Source organism: Phycodurus eques, chromosome 11 (genome assembly GCF_024500275.1).
Source record: "Phycodurus eques isolate BA_2022a chromosome 11, UOR_Pequ_1.1, whole genome shotgun sequence".
In the NCBI taxonomy this organism is placed as follows: domain Eukaryota; kingdom Metazoa; phylum Chordata; class Actinopteri; order Syngnathiformes; family Syngnathidae; genus Phycodurus; species Phycodurus eques.
This window is the reverse complement of record NC_084535.1, coordinates 13,118,951-13,136,203: the sequence shown is the minus strand read 5'-3', so window position 1 is coordinate 13,136,203 and position 17,253 is coordinate 13,118,951. Positions and strand designations below refer to the sequence as shown.

The 17,253-nt window shown below is 43.3% G+C and overlaps 2 protein-coding genes across 3 annotated transcripts; both read left to right on the top strand.

The window, feature by feature from the left end:
* The first annotated feature begins 557 nt into the window (after positions 1–557).
* LOC133409963 (trichohyalin-like) lies at positions 558–3,968 on the top strand. Its single transcript, XM_061690606.1, has 2 exons — positions 558–3,047; positions 3,880–3,968. Exons 1-2 carry the CDS (start codon positions 558–560, stop codon positions 3,886–3,888), a joined length of 2,499 nt encoding a protein of 832 aa, XP_061546590.1. The 3' UTR covers positions 3,889–3,968.
* Positions 3,969–6,582: 2,614 nt separating this feature from the next.
* Positions 6,583–17,097, top strand: vstm4a (V-set and transmembrane domain containing 4a). Of its 2 annotated transcripts, XM_061690203.1 has the most exons (8): positions 6,583–6,739; positions 9,133–9,585; positions 13,612–13,665; positions 13,766–13,873; positions 14,448–14,481; positions 14,558–14,706; positions 15,174–15,238; positions 16,545–17,097. In XM_061690203.1, exons 1-8 carry the CDS (start codon positions 6,691–6,693, stop codon positions 16,695–16,697), a joined length of 1,065 nt encoding a protein of 354 aa, XP_061546187.1. In that variant the 5' UTR covers positions 6,583–6,690; the 3' UTR covers positions 16,698–17,097. The 2 variants fall into 2 exon arrangements, with proteins under 2 accessions (XP_061546187.1, XP_061546188.1); XM_061690204.1 differs by lacking the exon at positions 13,612–13,665.
* The last annotated feature ends 156 nt before the right edge of the window (positions 17,098–17,253 follow it).

The window sequence follows — 17,253 nt, the reverse complement described above, 5'->3', positions numbered from 1 at the left end:
ATGCTCTGATGTGGCACTGGTTGCATTTGAGGAACATCAACATGGCGCAACATCTAGTGCTAGTGAAAACATGAGCGCAGCAATCGAAGATCATAAAGCTAAACATCATGCTTCAAAAAGATGTGAGGAGCAGAAAAATGAGAAGTTAGAAGGCAAATTAAGTGTCCAAGATGTTTTAGCTAGTGTAAGAAAATTGGCTGACTCAATGAAAATCGTGGATCCACACAACAGCAGAAATACAGCAAGAGAAGACAGGGAGACCGACATAGCACAGACTCATGGGACTACAATATCAAATATACAAGGCAGTGAGGGAGACTACTTCCAAGTTCAAGGGATACCTGAAGTACCATTTAGAAATAATAACACACAGAGAGATGTCTCAGATGTTTCAAAGGAAATGGAACATTCTGATCGACCGTCGGATCAGAGTAAGTCAGAATCTTCCACCAGCAGTGTTCAAGATGATAGCAAGAGAACACGCACAAGGGGTGTAATAGATAAGAACTCTTTGAAACAAACTGATCAGTCCCTCAGACTTGCAGAACTGTGAAACGATGGTGGCTGCCCAAATGGTGGATGTGAGAAAACACCAGTCAGAATTTAGATCGGGTTTATCAGTAAGAGACAGACATAACTCGAAAATGTCACAGCCAACAAGGGAGGAGTCAGAAGTGAAATCAAAACCAAAGGACAGAGTGTCTACGATTCCTGAGATATCAGCCCTTGCAGACTATGCCAGATTAAAAGTCATTGTTTCAGAAGATAGAGAAAACAGAATTCAGGAATTCCCTCCACACAAAAAAGAAGGATTCTTTCCACTGATACGGTCTCGTCATACCAGACGCCCTTTGTTCTTTGCTGACCCACAAGAGCACTCTATGAAAGAGAGAAGTGTGCCAAAAAAGACAGAAGCCAACACCAAAGTCAACAAAGAGCCCAAACCTGTTGTGTTTCCTATTACTGAGAAAGAGTATCAGCGAACAGGTATGTTCAAACTGGGAGAGAAGGAAAAACGAGAGAAAAACACTTTTGATGTCAAAGACCATGAGCGAGTTCTGGAAAAACAGATACAAGAGTTCGCCCAAAGAAAAACAACCCATAAAGTTCACGTTAAAAATGAGGTACACAGAGAAGAGGTCCCTAAGGTTGGTCAACAAATAGTGAGTCAACAAAGTAATAATCTTATGCAAGCAGCAATGTCATCTTCCTCAATCAGTAAACCAAGAGAAAGCCCTCAGTCACAACAACAAAAACTCCTTGACACTCCAAATCCAGATAAACAAACGTCAGGTTTGATCACAATTAATAATTTAGTGCTCATGGATAAAGACTCTTACACAAAACCCACCCTGGAGCCAGTTTACAAAGATGGGACTTCGAAAATTAGAAACGTTATGAAGAAAGACACAACAGGCGAAACAAAATCAGAAAAATCAAGAAAAGAAAAGGTTGAGACTTATCAAGAAGAGACAAAAGCCAAGCTAGAGGGGAGTGCAAAACAACAGCAAGAAGGAGCTTCCAAGAGAAAGGAAGAAACAATTGCAGATGACACGAAAGCTATGATAGAGGAGAGGAGAGCTTTCATATCAGAAGAGAGAAAACATGCACAAGGAGAAGCAGCACGTTGGGAAAGACTCAAAGAAACAGCACAAAGAATGGAGGAGGAAAGAAAGGCAAAACAAATAGAGGGCAGGGGAACAAATCAAGCAAATGATGAAAGAAGGATTGAAAGGGAAGGAGAAAACAGACAAAAAGCCCAAGAGGAAAGGGGAGGAAGCGTATCGGTTGGGGAGAGGAGGAGACTGGAACAGAGGCAGGGAGAGAGAACTGCTCAGGAGGAAGAAAGGATAAGAGCTGTGCTCATGGAGGAGCAACGTCGAGCCAAGAGGAGTGAGGAGAGACTTGCGGAGGAAACAAGGATAAAAACGATTCAAGAGATTCAAGAGAACCGGAGAGAGGAGCAGAGGAGAGAAAAGCAGAAAAGAGTCGAACAGATGACACACAAGAAAAAAGAGACAAGTCGTGCTGCTGAAAAACAGAACATTAGTGCAAAACTAAGAGAGGAGCAGCGAGCTAAAGGTGAGAGGGAGAGTGCACCTGAAGAGCTGATAAGAGACGATGTTGCAGCTAAGAGGGAAGAAGAACATTTAAGAGCTCAAAGAGAGAATGCATCAACGAAGGAGGAGCAGAAACGAGCAGCACTGTTGATGGATGCTCTTCAGTACTACACCATCACCTCTACAGATGAGAAACCCAAAGAAAGGCAAGCACGCACCCTGCTACCTATCCAACAAAGAAACAATCCATCTTTGCAAAGTGAAGACTGTGGATCACACAAAAGGTTACACAGGCCTCAAGCTCCACCATCTCCTGCTCCTTCTCTTCCACGCTCCAATACTTCCTCCCCTGCTCTTGGAGGCAAACCATTGATGTTCAGAGTAAAGGATAACACTAAAGGTTCTTCTCTCACCAAATCAGTTAAACCACGCTTTCATAAGAACTTTGCAGAAGAGTCCAGAGTGGGTTCCCCGATGGAACGGAGAGCAGAGAGAAGAAAGGATGAACAGGAGATAATAAGGTGTAACACCGGAACTCCCATCAATCCTGACGTTGTCAAAGGATCAACCCGACTCGAATCCTGTATCTCTCAGCCCGCATCTACAACACAAGAGTATCCAGCTGCTCTCGCACATCACAGGCCCTTCTCCCGGAGAAGCATTGCTCTGGATGATGATGACTCTCGATCGGTCATCAGTAACATGTCCGAGGAGGTACAGAGTTTTGCTACGAGTGCAGCTGACGTGGCAGATTTGAGAGGGCTGTATGATTACGAGAGGCCGGTATCAGCCTGTAGCTTCAGCAGTGATATGTCCCGGTTAGGAAAACCTCCAGCTGTTCCCCCAAAGAGTGACAAAGCCTTGCGCAGGGCACAAAGACTCACTACTCGTAGGATAAGGAAAGAGGTGACACAAAGTGCAGCAACCAACCCTGCAGAGACACCACAACAGGAAGCCTCCAGTAGGCCTGCTGCTGCCCCCACCGAGGTATGGTCCTCAAACCGCCATGCTGTGGCTTCTCCGCATTTTTCCCCTCCCGTCTCCCTCACCCATGCACCGACATTTGGGCCTAGCTTACGCTCTGCAGCCACAGAGAACCAGCACTCGCACCTCACTTTCCATGCCTCCCCTCATGCTCCCAACCCTGTCACCTCCCCTCGTGACATTGCACCTGTATCACACCTTCATTGCACTGCACCCTTGTCGAACCCAAGTGCCTCTCCTTCTCCTGCACCTGTATCCCACCCAGTCACCTCTACTCACGCCGCCACCGCCGTCTCCCTCCCTTCTGCCTCTCCTCCTGTCACTGCACCTGCATTACATTCAATCTCCTCCCCTCATCCCACTACACCTGTACTGCATTCAATTACCTTTCATCATGCCACCACCCCTGTGTCCCTACATTCTGCCTCCTCCCCTCATGTGATTTCACCCACAGCACATCCAGTTGCCTCACCCCATTCCGATGCATCCTTAATCCACCCAGTTGCCTCCCTTCATATCCCTGCCCCTTCATCCCAGCCAGTCACCATCCCTCCTGCCACGGCTTCTGTAACCCATACAGCTCCCTCCCTTCATGTTGCACCTGTAAACCACCCACCCACCACTCTTCATGTCACTGCTGCTGTATCCCATCCAGTTGCCTTCCCGTACATTCCTGCCCTTGTCTCCCATCCAGCTGCCAGCCCTCATGCCACTGCACCCATTTCACTCCCAGTGTCCCCCACTCATGCTTCTGCACAAATCACTCACCCTGCTGCTCCAAAGATGGTTCAACATGTTCCTTCTTCTCCCACTCTCCATTATGCGACCCACTCAGCTCCGGTGACACAGTACCATGTAGAGTCAAGCTATCCCCAGTCCTATCCACTGACCCAGCGCAAGGTATTACAAGACCTTGGTTCCGGCCAATATTTTCTTGTAGATGCACCTATTGAGGTGAAAACGAAGACTTTCTTTGATCCAGAGACCGGAAAGTATGTTCAGCTTAATGTCCGTGAGTCTGGCCAGAACATCTTCCGACCTCGTCTCCAGTCTGTGTTGACCCAGCCACTATTCCCTCAGGTGAATTTCCAACCCCAATTACAGCTCAAGCAGCAACACGAGCTTCTCTCTCATGGTTCTCCTGCTGAGAAGCCTGTCACACTTTATAAAGGATACCAAGATTATCCACTTCACAAACCCCCAGGTATCTTCTCTATGCCTTCCCAAAGGTCATCCTCAGGAGTTTCAGTCCAGGAGGAACCCTTTTTCAAAAATAACTCCAACACAAATCAATCCAATGAAATTGGCCAGAAATCTGAAGGTCAACAGTACAGTCCTGAGCAGACCCCATACATGGATACAGTTAATGACACAAACAAAACGCAAAACCCTGTTTACAACACACATGAGTCCTTCCCAGAGTGCGACACAAACCAGCTTGCAGGAAGCTTTTGTGAAAATGATAACTCAGCCCATTCAAGGTGTCGGCCAAGTGATATAATAACTATGAGTGAACTGGATGACTTTATGGAGATGACCGACTGGTGACGTGAGAAAAGTAAAACAAAAACAAATTGTTGCTTTGGAAAATGGTGAATGTCAGTGTAAAGAATGCAATACAGTACCACACATTTTATTTACAGTGTTTTTCATATGAAAAATGTTTCAGAATATTTTGAGTTTGTCCCTGTGAAATGCTGTTATATTGCTCATGCTTAGATTTATTGGGCTAAAACCTGTGCTACAGAGTTCACCATTCCAGAGCACTTTATGAATGTGAGATACTAAAATATCTCTCTTGTGTTAACACTGTCGGAGCACAACTTTCTGCTTTGTGATGCATGTCTTGTGAAGCCATTGAAGGTTCTGCTGATGGTGTAAAGCATTGTTTTATTAAGCACTATATGAGACTGTTGTAGTGTCATACAGGAGTCGGTATTTACTGTTTTGCTGTGAAACAAAGCAGTGTGACATGTATTAAAAATACACTTGACTCAACAGAATAACTGCTCAGCCAAATGGCTACCTTTCGGAAATCACCCGAGTGCTGGAGATTTCATTTTGTGACTTGAAAACACAATAAAAACAACAAGAAGATATTACTGTTACCTGTTTTGACTCTTGAAATGTTCCCTGGGTCTGAATGACTGAAATTAAACATCTTTTCTGCTGATTGCATACAACAATTATGAAGGGCTGTTTGGAGTGCATCGATAGGTCCTGAGGGAGTTAATAAGCAAAAGAAAAATTTTGCAGCATACATGTGTTGTCATTTTATTTCTGCATGGAACTGATCCAAATGTTTGAATCCTTGCCCACTATGCCAGTGGGATGTAATGATAGAAATGATAGAAGAAAAATGTATTTTCTTTGATTTCCCTAGGCTGACCAATTCGGATACAACTGAACACTGATAATGACCTCAAGTGGGCTGCACTTTCCTTGAGAGGCAGTTAATTGTTTTGAAAAGTGTAGCACATATGAATATGAGTCCTCAAAAAAAGCAAGAAGAAATTGAGTGTGAATAGTGAGAGACAATGTTGCATAAAATCTATTAACTGCACAGGCAATGTTTTAACATTCTTGTTATACAAGTGTGAAAATAAATTAATCTCTGTTGTAAAATGTAAAAATAATCAAACGGTGACATCCTGTATGAGGGCTGTTATTTTGTAACTTTGGAGGCGTATTTTTACAGAGGGTTTTCTGTCAAATTTGGCACAGTGATTCACTCGCCCGACTTCTGTGCAGGCAGCGTGGGTTCAAATCTCAACTCAGTGATGGTGTGAATGTGAGTGTGAATGGTTGTCTGGCTCTATCTGCTCTGTGATTGACTGGTGACCAGTACAGCGTATAGTCTGGAGTGCTGAGTTACTGCCGCCCCCAACATGCTTTCATGCATGTATTACCATCTTTTCAAAACAAAAACATTGACCACCCACTCTTCTCCAACACGATCCTACACATAACTCAAAGGGTTAAAGTTGTTGTTGTAATTCCATTTGGCTTTGGCAGCGTTGGAAGCGCCTGCCTCAGCAATTCAGGCCGCCCAATAAAGCAGCAGGCCTCATTCCGCTGAGAGCGTCTGCTGACCGCAGCCAGAGACAGGCCCGTGCCACTCTTTCCAGCAGCCAGACAGGGGAGAAATCCCACCACGCACAAATGCATCAGTACCACACGCATGAAACAAAAACACAAGAGTCAACATATTTGACTGGCAGCATAACTAGAAAAGTAATTGCGGATGATGGAAATGCACGTTCAGCACTCTACGGTATACGCTTCTAAAAATGACACGTGTTGCGATAGACGTGGACCCGCACCAAACCACCAGAGTGGACCAGAACAACTGGGCTTGTGGGGTTTAAGGCCTTGGCCCAAGGCTCCTCACAGGAACTCAGGAAATGACATTTCCTACGTTTAGCAGGACACAGAGACACTGAGAGAGAGAATGTGAGAGAGAGACTACTGGGAGAACGAGTGGGAGTTCCTAAGTGGGAACAGAGCAACTAGTGTTTCGTATTACGGCGAAGAAGAGAAAGAGGAGAAGAGTTAATTTGGCCAAAGGCTGTGGTGGGTCGCAGTCGTGCGCCGCTTGTTTTAGCGCTGCAGTGTTGTGGGTTTATGGATTCACTGAGAGAGGACAATGTACATCTCTGTAGTGCTGCTGGTCCTGACTGAAGCTCTGCTCACAGGTGGGTTCATCTTGTTTACTGAAATAATACGGCAGGCCAAGTTAGAGTGAGAATGCATGCAACGAGTACACAAAATAAGTTTAAAAAGGCGCATGATATGTAACCTAAAATTATAGGTTTTGTTTAAGATACAAAAAAAAACGCCACAGTTGAAGTTGAAAGTGATCATTGTCACAGTGCTGACAACTGACTGGAGAGAAAACCTCCACAAAGTAGACTTTACACAACCCTGCAATCAATGGTTTACTTGTAGTATTAAGTTAGTGAGAATCTACTTTGTTGTAACACTTGTCACATTCAATTTTGGTATCATGCACGGACACTAAAGCAGACTCCCAAACTAAGCAAAGCAGCACTGGATGGCGTCTGGTCCATGTTATCCTGTTGTCTTCTTAAGCCTGTCTTGGGGTTACTATGTTATTTCCCACTAGTAGATTTCTTTTTTTTTTTTTTTTTTTTCTTTTTTTGGATCACACATCTTGTGTCCAGGCGCCATGTGAGCAAGTGAGCTAACCCAGCTGGCCTCAGAACAAAACATCAATACCTGCAGGGAAGCAAAGCAGCAGCACGCCAGGGAACAGTTTAGGGTATAGGGACCGAATTTCCCAGTCTAATGATAGAAAAACATGAAAGCTTGAGGTGGAGCGGCGTGAGCCCGTGCAGCCGGTTGTGGGCGTACATATATGTAAACAAAATGCTGCGATTATGTTGAGCAGGCAGGAAATCAAACATGCTACATCAGTGAAGGGAGGATCGAGGAACACACGTGACTAAACAAATGTAAACTAGACAAGAAAACAAGAGGAAAACACATCACGGAGCGCCCTATTTGCGTTTTTTAGTACAACCACATTGTGGCAGTTGTTAGTTTCTGCAATTCACAGCACGAGCGCTGACAAAAATGAGGCGCTAACTATTCATGAATGACCTTTATAGTGCATATAAGGCAACATAAACCACAAGCATAACCGAATAACAAATAGTAGCATGTAAGATGATGAGGATAAACCAAAAACTGGCCCATTGTGACTCTTTAGTTAGCAGGCTACTTCATGGTTCATAGAGTATGGCGTAAAATGGAGAGATTAGACCAGTGGGACTCTAGAGGAATGGCTACATGAAGACTCAAATATCCATCCATCCATTTTCTATAGCGCTTGTCCTCATTAGGGTCACAGGTGAGCTGGATGCTTGTACGCCCTGGACTGGTTGCCAGACAATTGCAGGATACTTCTAGACAAAAAAGCTTTCACACTCTCATCTACACTTACGGACAATTTAGAGTGAAAATAAAATGCATCTTTTTGGAATGTGGGAGGAAGAAGCTGAAGTTGAGAAGACAAACAGAACATACAAACTCCACACTGGATGCGCCGAGCTGAGATCCGAACCGCGAGCCTCCAAACTGTGAGGCAAACGTGTGAAACACTAGAATCCAGTTTTGCGCGACTCAAATATTAAAAAGGCAAAATAAATTTTTAGAACATTGAAAAATAACATTTTGTTTGTCTGACAATATGTATACATATGACTTAAAATGGTTACTTCCTGATTCGTTGAGAATGAGTCATCAATAGGGTTTAATATCGGTTCATCCTTTACCACAGCTTTAATTCTTCTGAAAAGGCTTTCCACAAGGTTTAGGAGTGTGTGTAGGGAATTTCTGACCACTCTTCCAGAAGCGAATTTGTGAGGTCACACACTGATGTTGGACGAGAAGGCCTGGCTCTCAGTCTCCGCTCTAATTCGTCTCAACGGTGTGGATGTCTGGACTCCGTTAAGGCCAGTCAAGTTCACCTGCACCACAATCTCTCATCCATGCCTTTATGGACCTTGCTTTGTGCACTGATGCACAGCCATGTTAGAAATGGAAGAATTGTCCCCACAAAGTTGGGAGCAGGGAATTGTCCAAAATACTGGCTCCTTAGTTCCAGTGAAGGGAACTCTGATGGATTCAGGATACCACAAGCTTTTAAACAACTCATTGCTCCCAACTTGGCGGGAATACTTTGGGGATGGCCCCTTCCTGTTGCATATACAGCATATATAGCATATACAGTATTCAGCTGATGCCTACCTTGTTAAATCAATGTTTTATGCTTAAAAAAAGTATGGTGCGCTGTCTAGTGCTGCTATATCCAGTGGTAGCAGCACCACACAGCTGACAGGTAACCAAAGATATTGCCATTGAAAATGTTTTATGAAATAAATGGTTAATAATTAAGTTAATTACAAATACCAATGAAAACTAAAATCAACTATTTAACATCTATGGATGCTCCAGCCCATCTGTACGATTTAAAAATCAAATGGGGCTCTTGAGCACAAACGTTTGTCCACCCCCTGGTGTAGAACCTGTGTCTTACTCTACTCTTTTTATACTTTGTCAACAGAAGTATGTCATGCCCTGAACGTGACAGTGATTCCGGGCCCCATTGTCACGGCAACCGAGCGGGACAACCTGACACTGTCCTGCCTGGTATCTCAGAGAAAGAGGAGCGGCAGCACGCTCGTCCTCCGCTGGTTCTTCTCCCCTCTAGCCGCTCCCACCCCCGAGCCTCCTTTACCTCCCGCGTATCCTTCCCCCGCTGCCCCCGAGTCCTCCCAGCTCCTCATAGTCAAGATGGGCATCAAGAAAATCAAGGTGTACGGGAACTATACCCGTCGCTTCCCTCAGCCCAAGTTTCGTCTTTACGAGCAAATGGAGGGAGAGGTGTACCGCTTGCGGATTGTCAACATGAGCGGGACGGATCAGGGCTTCTACACGTGTCGAGTGCACGAGATAAGAAAATACAGGAACATATGGAGGGCATCGTCCAATGGTAGCAGCACCACGCAGCTGACAGGTAACCAAAGCTATAGTGAACTCAAACCAGGTACACACGTAATGATAATCGGGCCAAAATTGAGCCCAATTCCAACTTTACGATCAAAGACAAAAGGCCCAATTATGGGATGTCTCTAAAAGATTATCGTGAGCGGTTATCCTGAGGTGTGGGGTGTGTTAAGAGTGGTTTTTCCTTCCCAATCTGCTCGGGAAACGGTCGGGCCGACAATCGTAAATGTGAAACTTGTTCAACAGTTACGGTCGCAAATCCTTAAAGGTGTGGCCAACACTCCACGATTGTGACGTGAAACTGAAGGATAGCCGAGTAGGAATTGACTTGAAGCTTGTGCTGTTGCCGGACACAAATAGACGATTTGTTGTTCACCACAATAAAAATGACAAGGAGAAGAGTTTTCCAACACAACGTAGTTACCAGATAAGCGAACAGTTAGCCTGGCTTCTTCCTCTAATACTAGCATTTAATTTTCGTTGTATTTTCTGGTGGTCTGGATGCACCGTGGTGCCTCTCACAGATCATTCTTGGTGCCACGCTTACGATTGTCGATGTTCGTATCGTTGTGTGTGTTGTAGGCTGTGTTGGTCATCTTGAGTACACCACCCACTGTAGCTGCTTTTTCCCTCGTCGTGTGGAGTGTCTCATATTTTAAAAGATTTTTAAAAATGGTATGCGTGTACCAGGCTTTACATTGTTGTTTTTGTGGATGTAAGCTCAAAAGTGCAATGTTTGGCAATAGGTTTTGCTGCTTTCTGAGATCCAAAATAACCTCGAGAGGCAGGATTTATGAGAATAGGTGTGTCTTCTCACAACGCCATCTTGCCAAACCCCAAAATGACTCGATTGTGGCCTGTCCCGGAATAAATAAATAAATATGAATGGGCCATTCAGGAGCTTGAGGTTTAGAAGAAAGAAAAGGCTGCATGCTTGTAAATTGAAACTGTGTTGCCATAGCAGCAGTTCTAACAAAACCGGACAACAATTCATCAAAAAGCATAAGAACAATGAAGGCCTTCCTTGATATACTGTATCTACGAGAGCATTTGATCTGACCTGCCATTTAATTCTAAATACAAATTTAAAAAGATATCTACAAACGCTCTTAATACATAAAAATAAACTTTTATTCTATACATTAATTGTGACTCTCAGGGGACTGAAATTGGAAAATGATTCCCCAGCCCTGATGTAAAGGATGACCTCACTAACTACTCTACTGAATGGCAAGATGGTTGTTGATGTCATGTTCTCATAATCAACATGAGGGGCCGAAGGTTCAGCACATCGCAATCAAATTTTGACCAACTTCGCCATTTTCCCATTTTCAATCATCTCCGTTCCACACGCATATATAAATCCAACAATCTGCCGTGTCGCGTTCGATTAAAAGTCAGTTATCAACATTTTTTTAATCATCAGTTGTTTCTAGTCAAACACAGAATCCTCATATCCATTGGCAAGAGCGAGTGGAACGGAGAAGAGGGGGAATTCTGCTGTTATTGCACGGAAAACATATTGTGGCGAATACCAGGACATCCCTACGCTCCGCATGCATGAAAACCATGTTACGGAAAAAAGCAAACACTGGAAATACTGCAGCGCGATCATTTGCGTTGAGTCGTGCCCCTCCCTCTGCGTGGGTCAACTGCTTCTGTGCTCTTTCCATATAAAAACAATGAGCTCACACGACCAAACCACACGCAACAATATCACTGTGAATGAGAGCGAGCAGAACGAGGTAGTTCGTTACTGAGCTGGCTGTTTTCGCCAACTATGAATCGCATGACATCAGCATTTTGAAGGCTCCTTCAGAACATTCATTTTCTCACCCAAATCCACAACAAAGCTCAACTAAAAGGATTATTGTACACTAAATTGTTGCGGTTTGATGCAGCCGCAGTGATGACGATCTTTATGAGGCGAGAGCTCAACAGCCTGTTGCAGCCCTCGCATACATGCTTCTGAGAACATTCGCGTGGCGGAGGCATCTGCCAACGCCCTTTCCTACATTCAGGCCAGTGCCCCACTGACGAAGCCACACCACCACAGGCATCTCTGACATGCACACACCACAGAAGCAGAAAAGCAAGGGCTGACATTTTAAAGGCAAACAAATCAAAATGCTAAATCTGACTCTTAAATTAGGATCTCATCCGTCTGCTGGAAAAAGGCTGAAATTGGAACGTTGAACAGTGGCTGTTCATTACTTCCACATCTTTTAAGGTCTGAAAAATCTAATTATTCTATAGGATGCTGCTGTTTAGATCTATTTCCATTTAAACATCATTCATAGATCTGATATACTGTACATACAATCAGCAGCCACAAAATGAAGTACAACAGGCACAATCTTCCAGCCATCTTCTCATTGGGGTCACGAGCGAGCTGGAGCCTAGCGCAGCCAAGAGGCGGGGTACATAGAGACAAACACGCATTTGCATTTTGTTGCATTCACGATCGTATTCACGCCTTTGGACAAATTACAATGCTCAATGAACCTAACTTTCATGTTTTTGGAACGTGGGAGGAAACCGCAGTACCCGGAGAAAACGAGAATCAAAAGTCAAACCTCAGAACTGTGCGACAGACACACTAACTGCTAACTCCACCGTGCAGTCTGGTGCAACCTAATGAGATCTGGGGTCCATATACGAGAGCATTTGAGCCAATCCGCCCAAAACCATTACAGCAGGGGTCACCAACAGGGTTGCCCCCATGGACCATATGAGTAGCCTGTGGGTGTGTTTTCAAAATAGCTCACCGGTGATAGGACATTGTGATTTCCTGGGAATGTTGTAGAAGTGACCATTTGAAATCTCGCACCAGTGTCAACAAAATTGGGTTCACATGTCTATCACAGGCGGCACGGTGGACGACTGGTTAGAGTGTCTGCATCAAAGTTCTGACGACCGGGGTTCAATCCCCGGCCCCGCCTGTGTGGAGTTTGCGTGTTCTCCCCGTGCCTGCGTGGGTTTTCTCCGGGTACTCCGGTTTCCTCCCACATCTCAAAAACATGCATGGTAGGTTCATTGACAACTCTAAATTGCCGGTAGGTGTGAATGTGAGTGCGAATGGTTCTTTGTTTGTTTGGATGTGCCCTGCGATTGGCTGGCAACCAGTCCAGGGTGTACCCCTGCCTCCTGCTCGATGATAGCTGGGATAGGCTCCAGCGCTCGCGTGACCCTTGTGAGGATAAGCGGCTCAGAAAACGGATGGGATGGATGGATGTCTATCACAAGGATCCATGCATGCAACTGACAAAGAACTCAAGCATTTTTGGTTTGAAGCAGCCATTTTGGGTGAATTACAGGACTCGTATACTTTGACAAACTCCTACAAGGGAATTTGTCCAAATGAGCCAGTGAGAAGCAGGCATCCTTGACAGATGGGCGACGCTAAATTGGTTCAATATTTGAAGATCAATTTGAGGATTCGCCATTAAATACGGGGAGCGAGGGCCCATTCATCCCAGTTTTCAGCATGAATTGTTTTGTTTTTATGCAAAGGCCGATTTCTTCTTCTTCTATACATTGGCTCTCCAAGTGTACCCAAGAAAATGACCAGGAAGTGTCCATAGATGTACATTTTTCACTCCTGTGACATTTATTTGCACCATATTCACATGTGACAAGTCAATCACAGTTGATATATCTTATGAGTTTATGCGGCGTATGCATTTAAAAGACATTAAAAAGTCATTAAGGGGTGCTTAGGTTAAGTCATTTACGTACGTAGCCTGTATTCATTCTCCTCAACCTTTTGCTAAATACCCCTGGCCTGTTCACGCCACATCATTCATTGACACATTGACACTGCAACATCCTCATTCATTTATGCTGTGTGTGTGTGTGTGTGTGTGTGTGTGTGTGCCACTCACCCTCCATGTGAGCCTTCTGTGATATTTCTGGAAACCACAGAGGCTGTCTGGCCTCTAGGGGGTCAGTTTCTTTAGAAAACAGCAATTTACAAAGAAGCTTAGTCTGGACTGTTTTCTCCTCAAATGTTTTTTCTTTCTTCTCCCCCCTCCAGTGCATTTTACACTGGAGGCTCGTACCGGTGAAGGAATTTGGCGTCTGTTATCAGGTATTCCCCAGGCCGTTAGCACTAATGTTGTTTGCCCAACATTAATGGCTGGTTTTTAATGTTATTGTTCCAATGCGTTTTGACAATTTTGTCTTGCCAGATGTGAACGTGTGCGCCGTGCTGATCTGCTCGCTCGGCTTGCTGTCCATCTTCCTCTTCACGCTCACGTTCATCTTCCAGTACTTCTACAGGAGACACAGGCTCAAAGGTCACTTGATTTACCATCTCCAATTCCCATAAAACAATTATGGAATAATAGTACTGAATTGTAATAATAGAATTGCATTTGCTTGACCTAATTTCCAAAAATAAATGAAAATGAAATCAAAATGTTGTGTCCATCATAAAAGCTTTTTAAACAATGCAGGAATTATCAAAATAACATTTTAACATTTTCATTGGTCATACAGGTGTAAAAAGAAAACATGATGAGTGAATGGACTTCACTTGACATGTGCCATCACACACAAAAAGAAGCATAAAAAAGTTAACCATTGTATTAAGAGAACTACTGTATGACTTTAACCATTAAATCCGATTGTGTAGCGAACACACAGATTACTGCTTTTATGCCTGGGAGGTGAGTCTCATCTCAAAAACACAGCTCATTTTCCAGTATCAATTCCTTTTGTCTTCTCAAGATCATTGTTTATTCAGCCATATTGTACTACTCAGTCAGGAAAGAGATGTGAAGTGTGTGTGCGATCAAAATGATATGTTTTGCTTTTATAATTATTACCAAATTGTTTTTTATTTTGTCTTTTATTTTTGTTTCTCCAAAGCAAGCTACCTTCTGGTCAAGTGTCCAGAGAGCAGGTACGACCAATGCCTTTTTTGGATAAGAAGTAAGACATAACATTGTCTTGAGTTTCATCTTCTCTGTTCCACACAGCTCTGGAGAGACAGTAACCAGCTCCAGCAGTTCGTCTAGTTCCTCTCCAAGAGCACAGAATAAATACACGGGGCAGAAATGTGATATAAAAGTGCCGTTAAAACCCCCTAAAGCGCCTGAGGAGCCACCACCACACACACCTCCTGAAGGTAAAAACATTGCGACAGCTTCAGTTGTTTTACTGGACAATGTATCAAACATGCACAACAACTAGTTAACAAAACGTTCGGGCCGTGTGTGCAAAGTCTTCCTCATATTTTCCAAATGTGCTGGAGACATTAAAGAATAGCAGCAGTAGGACTTGAGGCTCCAGTTCCCTGCGATGCTCAGAAACTGAATTAGAGGGTTAAAATAACAGCACGTCAAGGTATCATTAGAGGCAGTATAATTCAATTAGCACCATGAAAACAACATGGAGACAATGGGCAACCAGTGAAAAACAGTGAGAAGGAAACTTTACACTCTTATTTGGGTAAAGTCCCACTGGGGGAATTCAAGTTAAAAACATCGTTGGTAAAAGAAAATAGGCTGTAAAAATTTTATTTTATTTTATTTTTTTTAAATGTCAACTTTACATTACTTATTCTTTATTTTCTACATTGTTTTTTTTTTTCAGCTCCTGTGGCTTCAAAGAGACCCCAGAAGCCCAAAAGGTCAAAGACTCCAAGGAGGTCTGCTACTGTAAGTGTTCAACTTCAACATCTGCTCTGTCAGTTATAGCATGAAATTAATTTAATCATTTTAAAAAGGCGCTTATAAAATTGCTGCAGCTGAAATTCACGCAAGAGGGAATTTGCCTTACGACCGTGTGATTGTCTACAGGAGTTTATTGCTCTCTCTTCGTTCTGTTATGAGTGTGATGATTATATTTATCTCTATTGCTTCTCAAACACAATTATTTATTTGGGGTGCTTCACTGGTTTTATTTCTACAATTAAACTGTCAAGTAAGTTCACAAGGAAGAAAACTACTCCAGTGTTTCTAATGTTTTTGGGCTTTTTTTCTTTATGTGATGAACTACAGTCCTCCCATGAACAAGGTGTCCCAAACAAAATACACTCCTCTCTGACTGCCCATGCCTCATATATTGTTTTTTAGACTGTTTTCTTGGAGGGCTGACGATTGTTTTTCAGAATGAAAAAAAACCTAAAAAACTTCTCAGTTGAGCACAAACGTACAGATCCAGCGACGACTCTCCCAAACTTCCATTAACGCGAACAACCCCAGGTAAACAACCTCCCTAAATATACAAATGAGCTTAGTCAGTTGAAATACATCACTTTAACATACTTCCTTGACACCAATTACCACTTTCCTATTAGCCAGGGGTTTGGCACCATCTTGTGGCATCTTAGGTCATTACCATAAGACTACAAAAATGCGACTTGATTTTTTTTATTTATTAATTTTTTATTAAATCAAATAGCTGGAAATAGGTTCCACAGGAAAAATACAGTACATTAATAGCAAACTGTGACTAGGCAGGGCTGGACTGTAGATAAAATTGTTAATTTTATCATTTTTTTAAATTTCATCATTTACAATAAAGCCATTAACCTATTACATAATGATCACAAAAATAAAACTGAAGAGTCAATATCAGCATAAGGTGCCTTTGAGACTTCCCAATTTATCATCGTCCTGGTCTGTGTGAAAATGTTTGACTACTCATAATAAGACGTCTGAGTGTGTTACATTTTCATGATGACTATGTGGTTCTGATGAGGACACCAAAGGCACTTTATAGTGGCATCGACCCAATAAACAGATTCTAATTAATCAATTTTAGAAAGAAAAAAAAAACAGCTAAATGAATGCAACAAATATTACAGGACGGTTGATAATAATACAGTAAATTCTCAGTTGATCAGATTACAGAACAGTGCAGGCCATATTTTCCCAACCCTGATCTACACTCGGAAGATAAATATGTGCATGTATGCAGTCTTTTCTTATCTCTGGCTCAATTTCCCCGTCCCATTGGCAGCCTCAAGCACGTCAGGAGGACAGTCTGACATACGCGGAGCTGGAGTTGGTCCGACCGACCGTTGAACCCCCGGCCTCGCCCAGTCCCGACCTCGACCTGTCCAGCCCAGACACGGTGTACGCTCAGATTCTCTTCCAGGAGAAGCAGTTGTAAACACAGCAGCTCGATCTGGACACACGGATGTCCCGCTACCTCCCAGAGAGAAAATGATTGGGTTCTGGAGTGAGGAAGTGTATTTATGAACATGCAATCTGACAATTAGCTTTTGTTTTCACCGTATGTGTCTTTGAAGACCTGGTTCCAATCAAAAACAGACATTTTTAAGGGTCTTACATTTTATTGTTTGCTTTGTCGGCATCTCTGGTCTGTGAGCCAGATGTTCATAAGAATGCACTGTTATTGCTGAGTGGATGCTCGGGAGAGAAATCATTGTCAATGCTCCTTTTCCTCTACGACACTGCAACCCTCAGCAATTTACATTTATCTGTAGTTTACTGTGGAAACCCTTCAATAGATAATAAGCATCTGCCCATGTAAAATATTTGTTTCACATAAAGAGTTTTAAAAATTGTCTGGTGACCTTTCTGTCACATTCATCTCATCATCGCTTTTCTATTCGTACAGCTTATCCTCATTAGGGTCACGGGTGAGCTGGGGTTTAGTTTAGCCGAGAAGTGGGGTACACGTGACTCAGTCGGTGCAGCTGTTT

Coding starts and splice junctions, on each gene's coding strand:
- LOC133409963 (XM_061690606.1), top strand. CDS start 558: ATGGTGGCTGCCCAAATGGTGGATGTGAGAAAACACCAGTCAGAATTT.
- vstm4a (XM_061690203.1), top strand. CDS start 6,691: ATGTACATCTCTGTAGTGCTGCTGGTCCTGACTGAAGCTCTGCTCACA. Junction 6,740..9,132: donor GACTGAAGCTCTGCTCACAG/GTGGGTTCATCT, acceptor CTTTGTCAACAG/AAGTATGTCATGCCCTGAAC. Junction 13,874..14,447: donor CAGGAGACACAGGCTCAAAG/GTCACTTGATTT, acceptor GTTTCTCCAAAG/CAAGCTACCTTCTGGTCAAG.